This window comes from Scylla paramamosain, chromosome 34, assembly GCF_035594125.1.
Source record: "Scylla paramamosain isolate STU-SP2022 chromosome 34, ASM3559412v1, whole genome shotgun sequence".
NCBI lineage: Eukaryota > Metazoa > Arthropoda > Malacostraca > Decapoda > Portunidae > Scylla > Scylla paramamosain.
In genome coordinates, this window is record NC_087184.1 from 17314120 (window position 1) to 17337818 (window position 23699).

At 41.3% G+C, this 23699-nt stretch overlaps 1 protein-coding gene across 50 annotated transcripts in view; it reads left to right on the forward strand.

Annotated features, from left to right (window-relative positions):
* The window catches only part of LOC135090316 (cytoplasmic dynein 1 intermediate chain-like), a 38601-nt gene that overhangs the window by 457 nt on the left and 14445 nt on the right, over nucleotides 1–23699 (forward strand). For 8 of the 50 annotated variants that reach the window (XM_063987042.1, XM_063987037.1, XM_063987046.1 and 5 more), the window contains exons 2-4: nucleotides 8609–8702; nucleotides 9783–9891; nucleotides 11007–11119. In XM_063987042.1, the coding sequence (XP_063843112.1) occupies nucleotides 8609–8702; nucleotides 9783–9891; nucleotides 11007–11119 (316 nt within the window). Of the gene's footprint in view, nucleotides 1–7846; nucleotides 8378–8608; nucleotides 8703–9782; nucleotides 9892–11006; nucleotides 11120–15412; nucleotides 15446–17808; nucleotides 17842–19455; nucleotides 19477–23699 lie in introns of those variants that run through there. The other 42 variants (XM_063987054.1, XM_063987051.1, XM_063987061.1 and 39 more) reach the window with 31 other exon arrangements.

A 23699-nucleotide genomic window follows, 5' to 3' on the forward strand; every position in this document is an offset into this window, starting at 1 on the left:
TTTCTTTCGTTGTTTTCTTCTCTCCATGTTGTCTTGTTTTACTCTGTTCTTCTTCTTCTGTTTCTTCTTTTTTTCTAACGTTGCTTCTTTTGACATTTTGATTGATATTTCTCTCCCCGTGTCTTCTCTTCTTCCTCCCTTGTGTTCTTTCCTCTTCCATAATTTACTTTGGTTATGATTTAGGGAGCAAATATGCAATGTACAGGTAGCCATGTGTAATTACGGTGCACTGGTGAGTGATGGTTACCTGCCATTCATCAGGTGACTTTTTTTTATATTTCAGGTACCGGTATTGTTAACTGACAGTTCTCTTATTTCTTACTGTTTTTTTGGGTTATTTTCGTGAATGCCTCTGTTATTCCTGGATGAGGAGGCGCAGAGTTGATGTAGGGACATATTTCAGTCTGGCAGAAATATGATATGTAACCCTTTGGCTGCTGCCCCAAATGGCTCCCTTACCTCCCAGAAATTTTTTTTATTGGCTAAATCTATTAGAAATAATAAGAACAATGTAAAAAGTAAAAAGACCAACCCACTATGACCATTTTTGGGTTATAGCTCCCTGCAAATTTTGGCATGGGTTAGCTAGTCATGGGTGGATGGGACTGAAGATCTAACTGTGGATGCAGGATGATCCACGTTACTTTCATCACCACTGTTGCCGTGAAGTAATCCACGGCAAACTGTTTTTGGAGCCTTTATTGTTGAATGAAGAGAGGAATAGTGGAAAAGTCATGGTATGGGTACTTCACTTTCCTCCCCATTGCTCCACTGAACATAATCCTTGTCTCTATCACTGTCTTTACTATCATTCTAGTCACCATCAGTGCAAACACTACCACATTCGTCCAACAGACAGCCAAAATCTGGCGTATGCACAGTAGTGTTACCGCAGCATGACATGATTCCCCTATAGTGGGCAAACACAGAGTGAGTTATTGTTCTTAGTAGGCTAGGTTGGCAGCTTGGATGGGAGGGAGGAGTGGTATGCAGCTTGGTCCTGTCTGCACCTCTCCTCTTCATCACTCATTACACTGTTTTCTTGCAATGTGACAAACAACCTACTGGTGTCACTTGCTTCTTTGTCTACCAGTGCGACCTCCTCTTTCCCAGCCACTCATCCGCTTCCAGCCAGCGTATTACAGGTGTGAGGTCTGTGTCAGTCCACTTTGCGTCCCACCATTGCTTGTTGGCCTCACTGGTTCACCCTCAATAGCACACTTGCCACCCTGATGGCCTGGGCTAACACCTTTCCAGGGTCATGCATCCCTAGGCTCCGACAAAGTGCTGTGGTGGTCATGTCCCTTCAGCATGGGACACACAGGCAGCCCCTTGACACCAGTAGCCTGCTCCTTCTCCCGCTGAAGGGTAGCCTGCCTCTCCACAGTGACCCAAAGCCTGGTGACTTCCTTACACAACTCCACCTGCTTCACTGGCTTCACATTTCTCAATCTCCATGTTCATTTCATCCAGCTGTTGCACCAGCTTATCCTGAAGACTCTTGCAGTGTTTAGGTGTGAGCTGTCATGCCTCCTTTGTTACTGCCATTGGTCTGTTTTCCATTACTTCATGGAAGTCTTGTGCCAGAGTGTCTATTTTTGTGTTTATACTCTGCAATATTTCTTACTCCTGTGTATCTTTTCTGGTTCACAGTGTGCCATCGCTACCATCATGTTCATCAACTCATTTAGTTTCTGGTTACTATTTGCAACAGCCTGTGGCACAATCTCACCCATGCCTTGGCCCTCCATCTTGCCTGCCACAACCACAAGTCACTATGGCATACTGCACTCTCTGTACCAGAATATCCCACTCCCAGAAACCAACTGTTGTGCACTCACCATCTAAGTGAGGCTTGTTTGTGCAGGTGTGGGTGTGGAGGCCAGGAGCTTAGGCCCTCATGTTTTATCCGTGGTTCTGTTACTTGGTTGTCTTTAGTTCAGGTTATAGGAGATTTAGGACAGCCAGAAGATGTCTTGAGTTGTAACATGGCTTAGTCGTTTCTAGTTTGTATTGGAGGTTGCGTTGGTAAGATGCCTTGGCTGTTTTTAGGTGCGTTGGTAAGATGTCTTGGCTGTTTTTAGATGATTGTGGAAGGTGTTACGGAAATCTGCATAACAGGACAGCATGTTATTGAGGAGAAACACACTTGCTGCTTACTGTTTACTGTTGATGAGCTTGCACACCACTTTCCATTGCTGATGCAACTTAAGAAACACTATAGAAAGTATGTAGATAAAGGAAGTAGTTTGCAGAGAGCTATGGTAAGGTCAAGAAATGAAAAATTGCACTGTGTATGTTATAGTAGGTTAGATGAGGTTAGGTTAGTGATATCTGGGAGGTGCAGGTCCTTCACTTAGGTTAGGTTAATTTAGTGACCTGTTGGTTCATCTGGAAAGTGCAGCCCTTTCAGTTAGGTTATGTTACATTAGTGACTTATGAGGACTTCCAGATTCCTACCAGATCCCCATGTTTGTTGTGAGTAGGGAAGGAAGAAAGGAGACTGGGGCATGCATCTCTTAAGGCAACATTTATTGAAAGATAATCAGGATGTTAGAATTATTTCACTGTTTTTAGATTACGGAGGATGTTTAAGATTTGAAGTGTCTTGGCTATGGCTTAGACTGGGAGATGTGTTTAGGCATTTAGATGCCCCAGACATTTATAGTTCAGACTGAGTTTAGGTAGTTAGACATCTCAGACACTTATAGTTTAGACCGAGTAGGTGTTTGTCATGTCTTCCCCTTATGCATTCCATATAAACACTGAAAGAGATCTCAAGGTGGGATTAATCTTTAGCTACTAGAGGCTTTTGCAGGGGAATGAACATCTTAGAGAAGCAAAGGCAGTGTCTCAGATGTTGTGACCGTAACGTTCATTGGGTCCCAAGATGATACATAGGCGTCTGTAATCCTGGTCATTAGAAGATAAGAAAACAAGGGAAGCTGCAAGAAGCCATCAGACCTACACAGTGATGTTTCTATGTGAATCATGCCTACCTGTTACCACCCATCATCCTTGTCTAAATTTATCAAGTCTTCTTTTAAAGCTCTCTACATTAAGGCTATGAGATGGCTTGGCTGTCTTTTTGTTGAGACTGGGAGGTGTTTGGACTGTGTGATCTCTCAGTTATCTTCAATTAAGACTGGGAGATGTCTGGGCCACAAGACATGATTTTTACTTCAGACTTCGTGGTGTTTGGGCCATAAGACATTTCAGGTATCTTTAGTTGGAGATTCAGAGGTGTTTGGCAGCAAAACATCTCAATTATAAGAGGGCTCAGGCATTTCTAGATCAGACAGTGTTAGACAAGTGCCCATAAAGATGAAATGGCCTGTTATTGTGTATGGAAACTCCTGCAGTTATAATGGGTCATAATGAATCTTTTGTACAAAAGTAGTTGATACATTCTTCATGTTGAGTAAATATTCCACAGAACTGGTGAATGAATCAAAATACTCCTCTGATGTACTTTTCAACTTAGGAAAATTAATAAAACTCTTCTCTGAGATGCCCTTGAGATTAAGAAAGCAATGTAAAGGCCCTTCTCTTCCCAGTACATATCATTGTCCACACACACACACACACACACACACACACACACACACACACACACACACACACACACACACACACACACACACACACACACACACACACACACACACACCTCACCAACCCTTTACAAGTTTACTTATATAGGTTGGTATTAATGACAGAAATTATGATAGAGTGAGTATTTGAAATGATAACTAGAGCATCTCATTCAGCCAGGTTCTTTGTCCCTCCTTGACAGGTGTGTTTGCTGGCATGTGAAAGCAAGAAAAAAAAAGATAGGAAAGGAGGAATATATCTGAAAATCAACAAAGCTTAGGAGACCATGAAAAGTTAAATAAGTATTGATGCCTATAAAGTTTGCCTTCATTTTTACCTTTCCTTGTTCAGTGTGTGTGTGTGTGTTTGTGTGTGTGTAAATGACTGGAGCATGTAATGTTGTTTAGAGGAAAGACACACAGACAGGCAGGCAGGCAGACATGCAAGGAAGTGTGTGTGTGTGTGTGTGTGTGGTTGGAGAGTGCAGAAGAGGAAGTAATAGTGATTCAAGTGGCAATGGTGGTAGTGGTGGTGGTAGTGTTAGATGCTAGTTATCATTATTATTATTACAAGTTTTGTCACCATCACAATACAGAGAAGCGAGACACGAGTGAGTAATGAGTAGGGAGAGGATATACAGCGTGACGTGAGTGTACAAGAATGTAGCATATAATAGAAAAAAAAAAGATAGAATAAGAAATGTAAGATTATGATGCTAGATAAGAGAGGGGAGTGTATTAAAACTGTTCATGGTAGTGGTGGTGGTGGTGGTGGTAGTAGTATTAGTAGTAGTTACAGCCACCGCCTCCACCACCACCGCCACCACAGGGATCACGCCTCGCTGGCAGCAATGATTACTCTCGACCAACGCACCCTTTCCTCTCTCTCTCTCTCTCTCTCTCTCTCTCTCTCTCTCTCTCTCTCATCTTCTTCAACTTGGTAACTCCTACTCCACCTCTTCCTCTTCCTAATACAAGTTATTCCTCCCTCCTTTTCCCCAACCACTTATTCTGTTCCTCCTCCTCCATCCCTTTCTCCCACCCCCTCCTAATACAAGTTACCCCTCCCTCCTCTTCTCCCCCAAACACTTGTTCTCTCCTCCTCCTCCACCTCTTCCTCTCACCCTCTCTTCACCTCTTTTATCACTCGTCATTCCCTCCCATTCCTCTCCTCCCCATTCTCCTCCTCCTTTCCCCCCCCTTATCTCTCTTTATCTCATCACTTATTCTCACTAACCCACAACTTAACTAATTTCTTTAATATATGTGTTTAGAATCACCACGTGAACCGTATTTTTTTTTTTTTTTTTTTTGTTGGGGCGGTCCTGCTTCTATCTGTATCTCTGCCTGTCTTTTTTTTTTTCTCCCGTGACAGACAAGCGAGAGAAGCTTAAAGGGACACACGGTAACTAGTAATACGGTAACTGGTAACTCGGCTGTCATGAAACTCGTGGCGCACCTTCCTCTCTCTCTCTCTCTCTCTCTCTCTCTCTCTCTCTCTCTTCTTCCTCCTCACACACACACACAGTCATGAATCAGTGTTGGTCTGGCTAGCGTGCTGGTTGTGTGTGTATGTGAGAGTGTGTCGCTGCAGTGTCTCTCTCTCTCTCTCTAGGACCATATTTGAAACTTATCTGCGCTGCTCCCCGTCTACATTCGAAAGGCTCTATGTAGTTGAAGTGACACTGGTTTTTAAGGATTTAAGGATGCTTTTATGGTTTTAGTGACAAATGAACATGGTTTTTGTATTAATATTAAGAGAAACACACTTGAGAATCCGGCTGATCACCTCTGTGGCCTTTCAAGATAGTAACAGAGAGAGCTAAGGAGTGTATTGTGGGCGCTTATAGTAGTGTGGTGCATAGCTAAACGACGTGCAGTTTCGTTGTCACGTGATCAAATGAAAAAGTTCCCTTCTCCCCCATATGGAGTTAGTGACTGGGGACTAGTGCGTGGCTGTGTGTTGGCCTTGTAGTTTTGGTGAAGTGGAAAGCACGAGTGGAGTTTCTGGCTATCTTGAAAAAAAGTTAAAACTTAACATTGGTGATTTTACGAGTTAATTTTTGCCATACATTTTTTTTTATTTTTTGCATTTTTTAATATTTAGTTATTTGAGTGGGAAGTTTTTGTCACGAACGAATGAATATAACTTTACATTGGTGAGATGTTAGTAATTGTTTTTTATACCATTTCCTGCTTATTATTTATTGAAGTGTGAAGCAAGGACGGAGCAATATTACAGAACCAGTGTACGATAGTTTGTCGGGATTGTTAGGCAGTATTAGAATGCACATTGTTTGCCGTGCTGCCAGGTGTGACGGGGGATATATATTAGAGAGAGAGAGAGAGAGAGAGAGAGAGAGAGAGAGAGAGAGAGGGAGGAGGGGGTTGTTGCATTATTGATTGTTACCTCATTCTGCCCTCATTTTTTCCCGTTCCTCTACGAAATGGCTAACAGTTACATAGTCTCTCTCTCTCTCTCTCTCTCTCTCTCTCTCTCTCTCTCTCTCTCTCTCTCTCTCTCTCTCTCTCTCTCTCTCTCTCTCTCTCTCTCTCTCTCAAGGACTTTCCACTTACCTTCCTTCCGTCATCCTCTTCCCTTTATCCGTCCCCTCCCTCCCTTCCTCTGTTCCATCCTTCCTCTCTCTCTCTCTCTCTCTCTCTCTCTCTCTCTCTCTCTCTCATCTCTCTCTCTCTCTCTCTCTCTCTCTCTCGTATTTTTTTTTATCTCCCCAAGAGATAAACTTCTTTACGCAAATCCACCTCCTCCTCCTCCTCCTCCATCTTACATCCTGCATTCGTAGGGAATTTACCTGTTGAATTCTCTCTCTCTCTCTCTCTCTCTCTCTCTCTCTCTCTCTCTCTCTCTCTCTCTCTCTCTCTCTCTCTCTCTCTCTCTCTCTCTCTCTCTCTCTCTCTCAGCCAGTCAGATTGCATTCCCCTAAAGCCAAGTGGGTGGATGGGCGGGGCTACTCACACCTGTACTCCCATCCCCTCCTCCTCCTCCTCCTCCTCTTCCTCCTCCTCGTGTTCCAATGTAATCAGGTAAAAGGTGATGTGCTCAGCTTATCCAGTTATCCAATTACATAATTACTATTTAAATTCTGGATGCTTCTCTTAATTATCCAGCATTCCTTCCCATTATGTGCTATTTATCTTTTTATTTGTATTTATTTATTATTTACCTAAATAAGTGAATGGCAGAATGGGTGTTTTTTATATGATTCTCCTCTATTTTATCATTCATCATTCATTATTTGTCATTTATCATTACTTACTACTGGTACTGGTGGTGGTAGGTTTGGTCAAGTTAAGGTTGGCACTTTTGCATTAACAAGGGAGATAACCTAGGTACTCTCCACCAATTGTTATCTTGTATTTTCTCAGTCATGGCTAACTGGAGGTTTGGCAAGGCTGGAAGACCTCCTGTAGTACTAGATGGGTTGCTAATTACCTTTACTCATCTAACACAGTGGTATCTTGCATTGAAATTTTACTGTGTTATAACTAATTGGAGGTTTGGCAAAGCTTGGGGACTTCTGTAGTACTAGGTGGGTTAGAACTACAAAGATTAAACTTCCTTGCTGATTTCCATTAGTCATCAAACACCATTACATCTTATATTTACTCTGTCATATCTAGTTGGTGATCTAGTAAAGCTTGACAACAGCTTATAGTCCTAGATGGGTTAAAACTGCTAAGATCACACTCCCTAGCAGATTTATTTGTTTATTGAAGCCAACAGGTGTAGAAATTCTTGGCATATCAATAACAGGTGTAGTGTTTATTGATACAGTAACATTATAAGTATAGTATCCATTGCCTTAACTGTAGGAGTTGTCCATTGGCATAACAATTGGTGCAGTGAACAGTAGGTAGTGTGATGCAAGGATGCAGTGGATTGTAGTGTTGTGCTGTGTTGTGTAGTGACAAGGCACATTCTTCCCCAAGGAGAGAGAGAGAGAGAGAGAGAGAGAGAGAGAGAGAGAGAGAGAGAGAGAGAGAGAGAGAGAGAGAGAGAGAGAGAAATGAGCAAGAAATGTTGACAATATATAAGAGAGAGTGAGGGTCAAGAATAAGGAGACTAGTGGGACAGGAGAGAGAGAGAGAGAGAGAGAGAGAGAGAGAGAGAGAGAGAGAGAGAGAGAGAGAGAGAGAGAGAGAGAGAGAGAGAGAGAGTAATGAATAATGTGCAAATTACAGCAAAACATAAGTTATTCAGAGGCATAGATACTGAATAAGTGAAATGATTGGAAGTGCTTCATTCACCTAAATATGTATTGCAGAAAAATATATATCGGTACATACCAGCCAGGCACCTCACCAAGGAAACAATGACATGTGACAGTTGTGGAAAAGTATAAAATTTACCAAAAAAAAAAATAAATAAATAACTAAAAAAAATGGGTAACAGTCTTTAAAAAGAAAAAAAAATAATAAAAAAAAATTTCAGTGTATTTAAAGAAAGTGCAAAATCATATACCAAGAAAAAGAAAAATAACAAAAAAAAAGCAAGAAAACTGACAAAAAAAAACAGAAAAAAGAGACAGGCAGGCACGCACTCACGCACAAAAAAATAGCAGCGTGACAGAAAGCTCACAAAGCACAGGACAAAGGCAGGATCCTGTGGTGCGTGAGCCATGGAGGGTCTGGGTCTTGGTCTGGGCTTTGGCTCCCCGGACAGGCGCAGTGTGTGGAAGGAGGAGAAGGAACGCAAGCTGGCCAAACTCAAGCAACTGAGAGCCGAGCGAGAGAAGAGGAGGCGGGGACAGCTGGAGAAGGAGGTGCTGGTGGTGGTGGTGGTGAAGGATTGCTGTCTTGGTTATGATTGGAGGAGTGGAATGCCTGATTATTATTGTTATTATTATTACTATTATTATTATTATTATTATTATTATTATTATTATTATTATTATTATTATTATTATTAATGAAATATAAACAGTGAATAGAGATTAGGGTCATAGACTAGGCACCAGTGAGTGTCAGAGAGGTAAGCTCTGTTTCCCTGGCAGGCTCAGGAGGCAGCAGCGAGGGCCAGCAATGCCCCACGTGATGACCAGGACTTGGACAAGGTGCTGGCGTCCCTCGGGGTGGCGCCTGTGTCAGGTGAGGCGACATTTAGTGCTCTGGGGCATCAGGGAGGGACCAGTGGGGATGTGGGGACTGTTTTTGTTGTGTTATTGTTTGTATATATGTATATATTTTGTTTTTAGGTACTTGAGATTTTTTTTTCTTGTGAATTGTTAGTATACTTTCCACTGATTACTCAGATCATGTGATAATCTCCACTAATGGTTGACCAACATCATGGATAGATCGATAGATGATTTATGTATTGTTTTTATACTCTTGAATTGTTAGCATATTTCACTTCACTGTAAGGTCTCAAGATAAGCTCCCCTAATGATGGGCCGGCAGGAGGCACAAGGTCGGGTCAGCTGGGTGTTGCCTCAGCCGTGGAAGACAAGGTGGTTAGGACAGGTCAGGTCTTGGGTGAACTAACTCCTGTGCGAACCTTTTGTTGAAGTGACAGACTGACTGGCGTTCTGGTTTACACCTTTTAATGCGGTGTGGATTTGCATTGTCATTACTGTTAACATTACCATATTTTGATTCCCAGTATTATTCCCTCCCAGCCTTTTACTTTGCTTCCCTTGTATGCAAACCTTGTATTTTTTCCTACCAGTGCCTTTCCTTCCCTTCTCTTCTGCTGATGCATACATTTCCCCTTCCTTTTGACATGATATATAATGTTTTCTCTTCTGTTTTGGCTTAAGAACATAAGATAGGGGAAGCTGCAAGAAGTCATCAAGCCTACACATGGCTGTCCCTGTATAAAGCATGTCCACTGTGTAATCTTTTATCTCCTTCCCACTCAGATATCCCCACAGTTTCTTTACCCTAGTCAGTTTCTGTTGTTCTTATTATACAAATTTTCCACTTACATGTCGTCTTCTCTATTCCTCCACCCCAATCAGTCTGGTATCCTTGTATTGACTACTATCCCTACTAATCCTCCCCTGTGTCATCCTCACTGTTTCTCAATCCCCATCAGGCTCTCCCTATATTGTTTGCAGTCCTTCCCTTCTCTCCTCCCCACCCAGATGTCATCCTCACTGCTTCTGTCCTCATATTGTCTGCTTTCCTTACCGATACTGATCATTCTTTGATCTTCTGACCCCACAGATGTCCTCCTCAGCATGTCCAGCACCACCTCTGAGTCTGGTGGTGATCCCACAGCTTCCCCAGACAAGAGCCTCGAGGCAAACGCTTCTGCCTCGCCGCGCACACCCAGGTGAGAGAGAGAGAGAGAGAGAGAGAGAGAGAGAGAGAGAGAGAGAGAGAGAGAGAGAGAGAGATTCAGACAGGCAGAGGGGAAGAAAGACAGAGAGAAGTATTATTTTAAGTCTTGGAATAGATAGATGCTACAAATGAAAACAGTTCCTGTGACCATCCTAGGAAAAGACATCAGGATAGACAAGACCACACTAGGTTTAGTTAAGGCTGATTAAATAATATTTAAAGAATTCTGAACATGTTGGTTTTTATTTGTTCATCTCATTCCATTTGAGTGATGAAGTGTGTGTTCAGCTGCTGAATTTCCACTTGTCCATTGTTTGTGGTATGAGACAATAGTGTGTATCTACCATTTGTTGAGCCATTTGTCTTATCACACTCTTATCAGGAATTGTTTCATGTAGAGTGTGTGTGTGTGTGTGTTATCTTATCATTATTTTTTTTCAGTGAGCTATTATATTCATTATTTAATTAATATTGGATAATTGTTTTTTTTTTTATCTTTTACAGTTATTTTATCATCACCAATCCTTGTTCATTAATTATATGTATTTTTTTAAGCCAATATCTTTGCATGTACAGGAAAAAAAAAACTTGGACACACATGAATAGAATAATTTTTGGTAGTACTAATTAAACCAGTGGAGATGGATGCATATACAAACTTCTCATAGATACTTTTTTCTAGTGGCAATGTAGAATCCATATTAAACCACCAGTAGAACCATGAAAACACTCTTGAAAGCCCCATTAGCTTCCATTAGAGCATGTCAAAAGTAATAAGACACACTGCAAATCTAAAAATACAAGAGTAATAGTCAGTCAATCACCAAATCACTTAACTGACAACGTAGAAATATGAAAACACCTTTGAAAACCCCAGTAACTTCTATTAGAACTGCCGAAAGTGATCAAGACACACTGAAAACTTTACAAATATGAATGTTAATAACTGAATCACATACTAAATATAGAATCCTTATAAACACAAATAGATTCAAGAAAACACCCTTGAAAATCCTACTAACTAACTAATTAGACTAACTGGAGATAAAGTACCAGAAAGTTCACAAATACAAAGGTTAGTCAATGAATTACTGACTCGCCCTACAGCAAGAAGCCGCCTACCCTGTCCGTGGTGAGTGTGCAGGCCACCAACATTCCCCCGAAGGAGACAGTCACCTACAGCAAGGGCATCCAGACATCAGGATCCGGCGACGGGCACGGTTAGTTCCTGAAGAGGATGTTGGTGCAGGATAGCAGTGGGAGGGTGTGGGAAGGCCAGGCTGAGTTAGGCTAAGGCACATAGGCTTTGATAGGCTGGAGCACTCAGGAAAAGAGAAATGATATGACTCTTCCCTGCTGGGTTTTGTGGAAGTAACAGTGATTTGAGTTACCAAGCATATGTCTAATTGTATTGTATATTATGGTGTGTTTGGAGCGTGTATGTATGGATTGCTTCCAGGATTATCACTGTGGCTGAGTCTAATCATGCTGCTTCAGTTCCATGCTGCATATGATTGCTCAGGAATGTTTCACCCTTTTTATATATACAATTTCATGTGTTTAATCTTATATCCATCTCATTTATTGTCTGATTCCACTCACAGCGATGCTCAGAGTCACTGTCATCTTTCTCAAAACCAGCAGAGTACAGGAGATTTTGTTTTTCTTTTTTTGAGTGTGTGTAGGGCGGGTGTAGTGGTAGACTATGTAAGGGGTACTGGTGTAGTAGTGGGGCAGCCCGGCCTTGTATCTTAAGGTCTGTAGGCCAGCTCATTCTCTGTCATTGGTTGACCTTTATAACTTTTTAATTTCCAAGTGATATTTTTAAGCATAATCTTTTGTCCCCATTCAGCGTCTTGGTGCAGCCGCTCACATTTTGTTTTGTGGTTTTGATCATTTTTAATGATTTTTCTTAGTCTGTAAGGATTGAGGTGGACCAATGACAGCTTCTCTAGTTTATGGTTATGCCCTTGTATATAATGATGTGATATGAATATTAATAATCTAGCATTTCTCATTTTTGCATCTGAGGTTCCCTAGAAAGTGACCCTGCTAGCAAAGGACTTAAGTATGTGAGCATTAATTAATCTGTAACTTGTATGTGTGTGAAGCAGGATGCATTATTTGTATGGTAGGTGTAGACTTCACAATGTTTACCCTCAATCCGTGTTTCACTAGCAAGTTCTGAACAAATTATCAATAGTCAATTCCACCCCCAAGGTTCACATCCTAAATTTATACTATGGCTAATTTCTTGGGAAAACTATACTTTGGGCCGTGATTTGCTAAAGAAAACTGCATGGATGATGAGAGAAGAGTGGTGAGGACTTGACAAGAGGAGTGTTGGCATGTGTTGTCCACAGCCACTCACCAACACCTTAGTGCATGCTGGCAGGAGAGGACGGGTGGAGGGGATGCATGGGGCTACCAATGTCTGGGGAAGGAAGCAAACAGGTGTCTAAGCCTCTCTCAGCCTATAAAATAAAGGGAGAAAGTCAATGTATCTATAAGTCTATATCTGTGCCTTTTAGAATAGGTCTCCCATATGGCATGAGGAGGTGCGTGGGTAGTGTGGGTGTCGTCACAGTAGTTAGTGACTGGCACGGGTATGAGAGGTGTGAGTCGTGGTGAGGAAAGAAGCAAAGGTGTGTGGCAGTGTGGCAGCCGCTACTTGCTGCTGTCTGCTAGGTGCTAGACAGTCACACACAGATGGTTTGGTTTGCCAGACACCTGGACTTGTAGCCTCAGTAGTTCTCTCTCTCTCTCTCTCTCTCTCTCTCTCTCTCTCTCTCTCTCTCTCTCTCTCTCTCTCTCTCTCTCTCTCTCTCTCTCTCTCTCTCTCTCTCTCTCTCTCTCTCTCTCTCTCTCTCTCTCTCTCTCTCTCTCTCTCTCTCTCTCTCTCTCTCTCTCTCTCTCTCTCTCCATCAGTGAAGTATCTACAATGACATGGATTTTCAATGTTGAGCTTTTTAATTTGTCTCAATCAAAATCTTCCCTCAGCTGACATGATGACACTTCTGAAACATGTCATATTAGAGATTGCATTCCTATACTGGCAGAAGACAGCTTTTTTAACATATCTTTTTCTGCCTGAGTTGCCAAAACTGACTGGCATCTTCCTCAACTTTAAAAGAAAACTATGTCATTTAAATTACTCCTGTGATGACCTTGGATTCTTTTCCTGTCACTTTTCTTTTCGTTCTCAAGTCAATGGGATGATTTCTACGGTACCTTTTGGACTCTGAGCATAGAATGACGTGTACTCTCTCTGATCTTCCATTGTACATGTGGAGGCTAAAATGACATGTTTTTTTTCTACAAGTCACCTGTAGTGGAATGTTTCACTCTTGACACAGATCCAGCGCTTCCTTTGGCACTTTTTTTTTTTTTTGTATTCCTTCCTTCCTTTCATAGATCTTTTAGTGTGAGTCTTTTCTGAGGGATTCTGTTGTGGGAATGGCTGGATGTACAGGATAAAAGAATCCTTCGCTACACACATTCATTACATTTTATCAAGTTTGTCGCGTGTGTGCACCTAAACACACACACACACACACACACACACACCTGTCACTGTTATATACAGCCACAACCACTACCACTAAACCACACACACACACACACACACACACACACACACACACACACACACACACACACACACACACACACACACACACACACACACTCCACAAACACAGCACAGGATCCTCAAAATATCCAGGATTGGCGTCTAGTCTCTTCATTACTACTGTTGCACTGTTCTCTCTCTCTCTCATTCCTCCATCATCCTCCTACTCCTCCCATTCCTTACCATCATCACCTGCATTGTGCATGAGGACCAGCATGTCTCAGCTTCCTCATAGCTTTCTTGTAGTTCTCAGTTCATTTATAGTCTTGGTGTCTCAGAAGGTTGTGTTGGTAGATGGCACAGAGGCTTCATATCTTGATTTGAATGCATTTGGTTACATTTTCTTTGGGTTCCTGGCAAGTTTTAGCACTGTTTTGTTAACATCAGAGGCTGTTTGGCTGGATGCATATGTAGAGGTCTTGGTATTTTGATTTAGTCTTTACTTTAATCTGTTTCTTTGTGTTACATTTATCGGGACTTGCGATCAGTGGAGAATATGAATAACGCTGTTTCGGCACATCTTTATAGTACTGGAATATACAAACTGTAGTCTGAGGGTGATGAATAACCTCACGTTCAATTGAATGAAACATCAGTGGCAGCTGTGAATGACCTTGTAGTCTTTGTAGAATTGATATAGTGGTGAATAATGTTTTCTGTTTAACCCTCTAACTGCCATAACCTCTCCAAGCAATTTCAGGCTGTGATTTTGAAAGAGACAACATAAAAGTGAATAATTGGATATTTCAAACAGTTTCATGTTAGAATTTGATTTTTTTTGACTGAGATGAAGTTATAAGTGTCACATGGCATTGGCAGTCAAAGGGTTGATAGAAGTAGAATTGTTTGTTTGATTTAGACCAGCTTGAGGCATTTTCCCTGGGGTAGGTAGTGTAGTGTGTCAGTTGTAGAACATGCTTTGATACTGTCTGTCTGTATATCTGTGAATGTGTGTGTGCGTGTGTGTGCGTGTGTGTGCGTGTGTGTGTGTGTGTGTTGAGGAGAGAGTGCTTAGGTCAATAATTCATTGTCTTGCATATGCTTGTTACTTATTTTTATTGTTACTTATTATTACTTATTATTATTTGATTATCCACATGTACTTTAAACTCCTGGAACTAAAGGTATGAAAGCTAATTTCAGATGCCTTATTGGCTAATAGTGGATGCCTTATGTCTGTCAATATGCAGTCTTGTCAGAGTTAGGACTATATTCTGAAACACTTCTGTGCCACATTGCCACTACATTCAAAAGGCTATAGTTGAAGTTACACAGGTTTCTAAGAGTGTTTTTACAGTTCTAGTGACAGATGTACAAGATTTCAACAAGAGAAACAGTCTTGGGAACTTTGCTAATCATCTCTGTGGCTTTTGAAAAGTGGTGGTGAGAGAAGAAAGCGTTCCAGAATACGAGCCTCAGCCTTACAAGTGTGATGCATAATTCAAAGCTATACTTGGCAGTAGTACAAGTTATTATGTTCCTAAAGCACATCTCTGGTACACACAACACACAGCGTTCAGTAGGAGGATGTACGGTACGGTAGCTGCATCTTGTTGTTGTTGTGCTCGACATACATTAACAGTACAGTAATACCTGCTCCTTCTTCTCACTCCCCGGCTCTTGACTGGCCGCCGTCTGAACGCTGTCTCCAAAATGCATGACTGCCCACTCGCTTGTTGTACACACACACACACACACACACACACACACACACACACACACACACACACACACACACACACACACACACACACACACACACACACACACACACACACACACACACACACACACACACACACACACACACACACACACACACATGTACATGCCACCTCGTCTTGCCTGATTTGGTGTCTCTGGATGTCCCTCGCCCCTGAAGCCCTGAAGCACATTGATGGCAAAGGGACACAAGGTATTCCACTTTGTACATAGAGTGATTTTCCTGTTGACTTTTTTTACATTTTTATTTTGATCTTAGCAGCATTTTTTATAAAGCTTGCTATTTTGTGTTATGTTTCCTGTTTTATTTTATTTTATTTTAATTTTTTTCCTGTGGTTTAGTGTGTTATTCATGCTGCTGTTGCTTTAAGCTTTGTGTTAAAATCTTTTGTGTGTGTTACTCTTGCATTCTGAAAAGCAATTTCACACAACGGTCATTATTTCAACATTCCCCACAGTGCCTTTCGAATACACATTAGAAAAAACATAAGATTTAACTCAGTGTCCCCATGCTTATCATTGAAAACATCAGGTGCCAATGTTTTGCTGAAGTGCATCCAACCATTGCCCTAAACTTGCATGGATATTGCTTATGTTCCCTTCCCTCATTCCCTCCACTGGCCTTGTCCCCTTCCACACTCCTTTCTCTCTCACTGCACTACTTCCTAGCCCTCTTTTTATCACTCTACCACCTTGTACACTCCATTCCTTGCCTCTCTTCATCTCTCCTACACTCATCTTTTTCTTTGCTTATTTTCATTCTCATCCAAGCCCTAGGATAGAGAAAGGAAGAGAGCGAGAGAGAGAGAGAGAGAGAGAAAGTGAGAAAGAGAGAGCATGTTTGGTTTTTATACCTGTTTGATTTCATTTGGATTTTTAAGTTTTCCTTGGTTGATGTGAAGTTTGATAGTAGGTATGTTGTGTTCTGCAGTTCACCTCTCACTGTAAGTGTAACCTTCATCTCACCCAATATAGAAATCATGAGAGACAATGCCTCCCCCTTCCACACTCTGCTTCTCTCCCTCCTCCTCTCATCTACATAGCTTCCTACTCTGTTACCTTTCATGGGCAGGTTAGTGCATGAGTGCTCTGTTTATTTTTCCTTGTAAGTCACTCCAAAGTCACTGCTCATCCTTCCCTTCACACAGTCATGAGCAGGAGTTTCAAGATATGAGACTATGGTGGCCTTAAGTTACTCACACGAAGCCATCTGTTGATGTTAATAAGATATAGTGGTTGCTTGCCAAGACTCCAGAAAAAAAAAAGTAGTTTTTTGTAAGTGATGGCTGGCTAAGAAAACCTAAAAAAAAATTAATAGATGAAGAACAGGCTCAAAATTCTAATAAAAGAACTAATAGATGAAGAAAAGCCTTTACAAATGAGCTCACTGTATGATTTTATAGAGTGGAGGAACTGGCTTAGTGTCCTTTACTTGTGTGCTGGAGGTCATAGATGCATCATAAAAACAGCTGAGTTTAAGACCACTGTAGACTATAATAATACAAATGTCATGAAATCCCTGCTCGTCATTACTCACTGCCCTTCCCTCACACCAAGCAAAGTAGCTGGTGACAAGTGATGTTCACCCAGATTATTTACATGATCACAAATGTTCATTACTCCTTATTCCCTCAAGGAGCCATGCTGGTGCTTTCAAGGAGTTTGTTTTCATGGCAGAGAAGGTCATATTCCCCTCATTATAAACAAATGATACTGATAACCTTTAAGGAAGTTGTTTACTCAATTTACATGGGTTCTCCTCCCCCAGCATAAGGAGATGATGCCTCTAAAGGATTTGTTTACCATGTTCCCTTGACAGAAATTTGTCACCTTTCCCATAAGCAGATGATAATGACAGTTTCTTGTTCTCCCTATAACCACTGAAGAATTTACTTTGGCAGGAGTTCCTTATTCCCTTCCCATAAACAAATACTAATGTCTTTGAAGAGTTCACATTGTTCTTTGCTCCCCTGACAGACATTTCCCCATAAACAAATGCTAATGTCTTTGAAGAATTAACTTTGCTCTTTGCTCCCATGACAGACATTGCCCCATAAACAAATGCTAATGTCTTTGAAGAGTTAACTTTGCTCTTTGCTCCCATGACAGACGTTCCCTGTTCCCTCCCCATAACCAGGTGCTAAGAGTGTCTTCAGTAGCATGTGGCACTTAGCAGGGTGTGAGTTGAGGAAGGGCTCATCACTGGATCTCTCTCTCCTCTGTTTCCTCTGTCACATCCTAACAGGAGGAGGACAGTGTAAATGCATTCCCTCTACATTGACTAAATACTTTTATTGTTCCTGCATATTTTAACAGGCCAGAAATGCTCCCATATTAATGTCCAGGTGTGAAAAGGCATTTTGTGTGTGTGTGTGTGTGTGTGTGTGTGTGTGTGTGTGTGTGTCTGTGTGTGTGTGATGAATAGGAGCTGCAACCATCGTCATCACTAACGTTGTTATTCCTCCCTCTTTCTCCGTCTCTTCATCCTGCTCTCTTCATTTCCTCCCTCCCTGCCCCCTCCAACAACAACAACAACATCAACAACAACAACAAAAGGTTACTATGAGGACTGGTGGAGGCCGAGGAAAGGTTGGTTGACACCCCCTCACTCACTCACTCACTCATTCACTCACTCGCTCACTTTCCTCTCACTACTCTTAGTTACTCTTTGTCTCCTTCTCCATGTAACTCCTCACGTTTTTCTCTCTCTGTTTAATTCCGTCACTAGTTCTGTCTTTCACTCATCTTACGTTCACTTAAGTCTTTCACGGGAGCTTGAAAGTTTTTTTTGAGTGTTCCTGGTGAAAGACTCACCATGCACCTTCCCTCCTCACTCCAGATTGGCTGTGTCACTCTGGCTTTCCTGGCTCTCAGTGGCCTCATCTTTTGCCTCCCAAGAGAGGAATGTAAATTTTATAGACATGGAAAAAAAAAAGTGCATATAGCAGTGTATTGCCTAAGTTTTTTTTTTTTTTTTTTTTTTTTTTTTGCTATTTTAAATTTTTACTACATGACCCAGTCTGTTCATGTTCTCGTATTCACATTGCATTTGTTAAGTTGTGTGTAGTTTCTCTATGTTCTAATTGCTCTCACTGTATCCTTGCATAACTCTTGAGGCAGAGGACTCAAGGAAAGGCCTCAGGAAGATGTGTCAGTTTAAGTTCTGTAAAATATTCCCACATGCAAGTGTTAAGAAGAAACTCTTGATTATTTCAGTACTGTTATTATTGTTACTTGTCCCTGGTCTTGTCCAGTGTCCAAAGTATATTCAAGCTCAGTGTGAAAGTTTTCCTGTGATACTGGCTGGGTCATGTAAGTCTTTTTTTCTTAAAGATTTCATTGTCACTAAACACTTCTGTGTCAGATTTGCATTTATTCTTTTCGTTTTCTTTTTCTGCTTGTGTTTAATCTTTTTTGGACTTCATTGAATTTGATTTAAGTAAATTTAAATCACATGACTTACTGAGTGCATGTAGCCTTTGTAACATGCAGGAAGTCCAAGAAAGCTGCACCTGTTTGTTAAAATTCTCATTTGTAAAGGTGTATTTGCCCAGTGCAAGCACATCTTTACATTTTATTTGTAAACTGTTTCCCCTAAACTGTATGTGAATTGGATTTGTACTATTTTTTTTCAGTTGTCTATTCATAACTTTTCAAAACCTTACAGGTTAGGTTTAAAAATCTTTTTTTTTAGGATGTTAATGTTGAAATTGAATGTAGATGAGGAAGAAAAATGGAAAATATGGACAGATATTTTAGTAATTGGAGACACACATTCAAGCAAGTGGGCAAGAAATGCATCTAGACATTTGACCTTGCAGTTTTTTTCCCAGTTGTCCTTGACTAATCATTACTAACCCATTGCCTTTGTGTTGATTGCAGTAGTTGAGTAGCATCTTTGGGGACCAGTCAGCCTTGCATGGTTCTGAAACTTATGGGGGATTGTACAGATATTATAGAATAATAGTAACAGGATAATAATGATAATGATGAGTAATAGAGTCCCTGTAAATATATATATACATATATATATATATATATACATCTATACATAGTATTCTCTTAGTTAGCATATTAGTGTAAGCCATTTGATATCAAGTTGAAGAATATACTAGAGAGAGAAGGGCAATGTCAGGTGGGGAAGTGTGTTTGGGAACTAGCCAATACTCACTGTTTTACCCCGTCTTCTCCCTCTCACCCCAGCCCATGCCTTCGACTACTACGGTAAGTGTTAGTTTTCTCTGTGGAACTCTTCCCCCCACCCGCCCACTCCCGCCACTCCCCCACACACACACACACACACACACACACACACACACACACACACACACACACACACACACACACACACACACACACACACACACACACACACACACACACACACACACACACACACACACACACACACACACTTCCACCCACCTACCCACCCACCTACCCACCCACCCACGCCCGTGCAAAGCTTCTGATGTGTCGTTCTACCAAGATTAGATAAAGTAAGGTTAGTTTTTCCCTCCTCCCTCACGACCACCACCACTACCACTACCACCACTATTACCATTTACACATTTTCTGTCTTTCCTCAGAAGTCATGCTTGTTTTTTCCTCTTTTTTATTTTATTTATTTATTTTTTTTATTCCTTTGTTTCTGTATGTATATATTTTCTTTGTGTGTGTGTGCGTGTGTGTGTGTGCGCATTCTTGTCAGGGCTTACAGTGTGAAGTTTGCCTTGAGTTGTGTAGCTTGTAGATTTGTGCTTCCTTGAATGGCCCTCTTTGAAGTTTCTAGTTTATTTATTTTTTTACTTGTATTTAAATTTTTTTTCTGCATAATGGCAGTTTCGTTGTTGCTTCTGTTTTTAAATGTGCGCTTGGTGACCCTTTTTTTATTTAGTCATTGCTTTGGTGTGTAAATATTTATCATAGAAGAGTTATTATTATTATATACATAGTGTTTTATTTTTATTTGTGCTTTGGTGAAATGCAGGGAGTGTTTCCCCTTCAGCCTAACATTGTAGCTTCCCCACCAGGCATCCCAAAGTAGCCTGCCCGTCCATCCGTGTGTCTGTTTGTGTAGTTGAAAGTCCCTCTTGCCCCCCACTCCCTTTGTTTAATTAAGTAACAGAGTAGGACAAGTGTGTGTAGCTGACAGTCCCACTTAACCCCCACTCCCTTTATCTAAGTAACAGAGAAGAGGACAAGTTTATATTCAAGAGTACTGTTCCGTGTATTCCTGACTGTTCCCATTAAACACCACCATCACCACCACCACCACCACTGTTAATATCACCACTCACCCCAAACATCACCGCCACTACTACCACCACCACTGCTTTAGTTTACCACGCATGTGTTGCCAGTTTTTTTTTTTCTTTTTTTCTTTTTTTTTCATCATCCCAACTCTTTTTGCTGACTGACTGACTGACTGACTGAATTGACTAAACTACTACCTCTGTTTCCATTACTACTAAATTTCATGGACTTTTATTTGTGTGAAGAACCTTCCTCGCTGAGTTGTCCTCTGGAAATGCAATACTGACAGGCTTATTCCAGTGATTGAGAAGAGATAACTTAACAAACCTTCCCAGGACTCCTTCTCTTTCTAACACAAGGGAGGAGGAATCAGTCAACTCTCTTCATTAATCACACTCATTCCTTATATGTTGGTGGGGCTTTGATTACTTTAACAAACACCCCCTGGACTCATTCCCTTTCTAATAGAAGGGAGGAAGAATGAGTCGGCTCTGTACGTTCGTTCCATTTGTGTTTGCGGGTCGTTCCATTTGTGCTTGCGGGTCACAAGTAACATTGCAACTTTACTGAACTTTTCTCATTCACAGGAGGTAGTCATTGCAAATCCAGTGGAAGAATGAGCAAGAGGACAAGTCAGTTAGTCAGTTCACTCCCAACACAAGGCTCAGAGTTACCCTATATCCTCCCTCTGACTGAAGACATTACCCTCCCTTTGCTCCCTTCCCATCCCACCCTGTCCCCAGCTCCCCCTCCCTGCCTCCCTTTTTTCTAGAGCCAGCTAACTAGAGGAAAGTAGAATAGCAACAGTGAATTCTAGCAATGAAAATGAGTTGTGCTATCTGGTTTTCTCTCCTGTGTATCCTTCATCCTTTCCCTTCCCTAGACTGTAAATATCCCCAGAGTTGTATCCCTCCTTTCCTCCTCCTAATCCTCCCTCCCTCCATCCCTCCACCTGACCCTCCCATATACTTTCCAGGTAAAGTTTTCAAAGTTAGCATTTTTTTCGTGTCCCTCAGTCCTCGGTCTCTCTTCCTGGGTCGTTTAATGTCCCTGAAGTTCAATTTATCTCCCTCCCTCCATCCGTCCCTGTATCTTTCTCCACTTTGTTCCCTCCCTGGCCATTGCTGTGAACCCGTTACAGTGTGTTGTAGTAGCAAGCAGCATAACATACCATAGTGTTTTCTTGGTTTGTCTTGTTTTGTTTTTATTTATTTATTTTATTTTTTTTTTTTTTAGCCAGTGCTTGTGTATGTATGTACTTCCTTACTTAGAGTCTGTTAGTGCATTATTATTATTATTTTTTTTTATATGAGGCTTTTTAACGTGGCTTTTCATGTTTTGGTATGTCTTTCTTTTTTGATAGAATGAAAATACTCATGCTATTGCACTTACTACATGATGCAAATGAGATTATTATTATTATTATTATTATTATTATTATTATTATTATTATTATTATTATTATTATTATTAATTGAGAGCATTTCCTGCCAACTTTTGAATTTGTGTGCCACCAATTGCGTTTTTGTTTTTAATTCAAGGACTCGGTCATTTCGTGAAGTCCAACCAAAATTTTTACCAACCTTTTCTCAGCCTGATATTCACTTATGCCTTTGCCTGTCTATCCTTTTCTTTCCTCATGCCACATTCACCTGTGCTGTAGTGCTCACGAAAACGTGGGTATTTTACCTGTCGACACAAGCACACACCTGCCCCCACACACCTGTCCCGTAGGTGTGGGTCGTCTATCACACCTGCTTGTTTCTGTACGGTGTAAATTATTCTCTCTCCCTCGTTTATTTCTTACATTTATCTTTGGGGCTTTTGCTCTGTAGTCTTGAAATGTTTCTGGAATTTTTTCTGCCATTTCCCCGAGAATCTTCAAATGTTTTCCTCCAAGAATTTGCTAATGCTTGAAATATGTACTTTTTTTATCATTCCATTCCATTCCTCATCCTTGTTGTAGGCCTAAAATTAATTTTTTTTCAGAGAGTGAGAGATTCTCCTCTCTTCACTTTAGTTTTCTCTGATCTGTTATTACATTGCTATCCCTATTTTGTAGCAGTTGTTAAAACAGTGACATACAGTTTCCACTCTTTTCTCTGGTGTGTTAGAGGGCCACAAACTTCATCCCCTTTCCTTACCTCAGTTCTTTACCATCTATGAAGAACTGACACGTTTTTTTTAATATCACACAGATGTAATATTCTGTCCTTTGCTTCAAACTGTTCTTTCCTGTGAGTTTAATGTTTACCTAAAAAAAATGGATGTGATGTTCTTTCTCTCATGCCTCCTCCTCCTCCACACACACACACACACACACACACACACACACACACACACACACACACACACACACACACACACACACACACACACACACACACACACACACACACACACACACACACACACACACACACACACACACACACACACACACACACACACACACACATACACACACACACACACAGATGTACATGAATACACCCTGACACACACACACACACACACACACACACACACACACACACACACACACACACACACACACACACACACACACACACACACACACACACACACACACACACACACACACACACACATACATACCAATCCTCGTCCTTGCATGTCTCCTCTTTCTCTATCATTGGAGTGCCGTATAAGGTTGCTGGTGAAGGCACAGGAAGCCCCTTAAGTCCCTTGCTGCATGGAGACTCCCTTAAACTCCCAGGCAGTGGAGTTTCTATTCCCTTATTACGAGCAATGGTCTTGTTGCTGGTCCTGTTATTACATCATCATTCTCCTCCATCTCCTCTTGTCTCACTACAATCCTCCCTTTGGTCTGGATTCTCATACTTTTCAGCCGTAGTAGTAATAGTTGTGTGTGCGTATTCAAATCTGCACCGAGGAGACGTGCATGCAAACATATGACATTACATACACAAGGAGAAGAATTGCTCAGAAAACCCAAACACAGACACACAGAACATAAAATGCCGGGACGGAAGGAGAGCTGCCTGCACTGACTGGCTGGCTGTGTGTGTGTGCCAGCAGTCAGTCATGGATACAGAACCTTTGCTTCTTTCTAACTCCACAATACCTCAGGGGCTTAGAGGCAGCAGCAGCAGGCACCAGCAGGCAGGCACGTTTAGGAAGGCCATAGGTAGCTCTGCTTAGCGCCA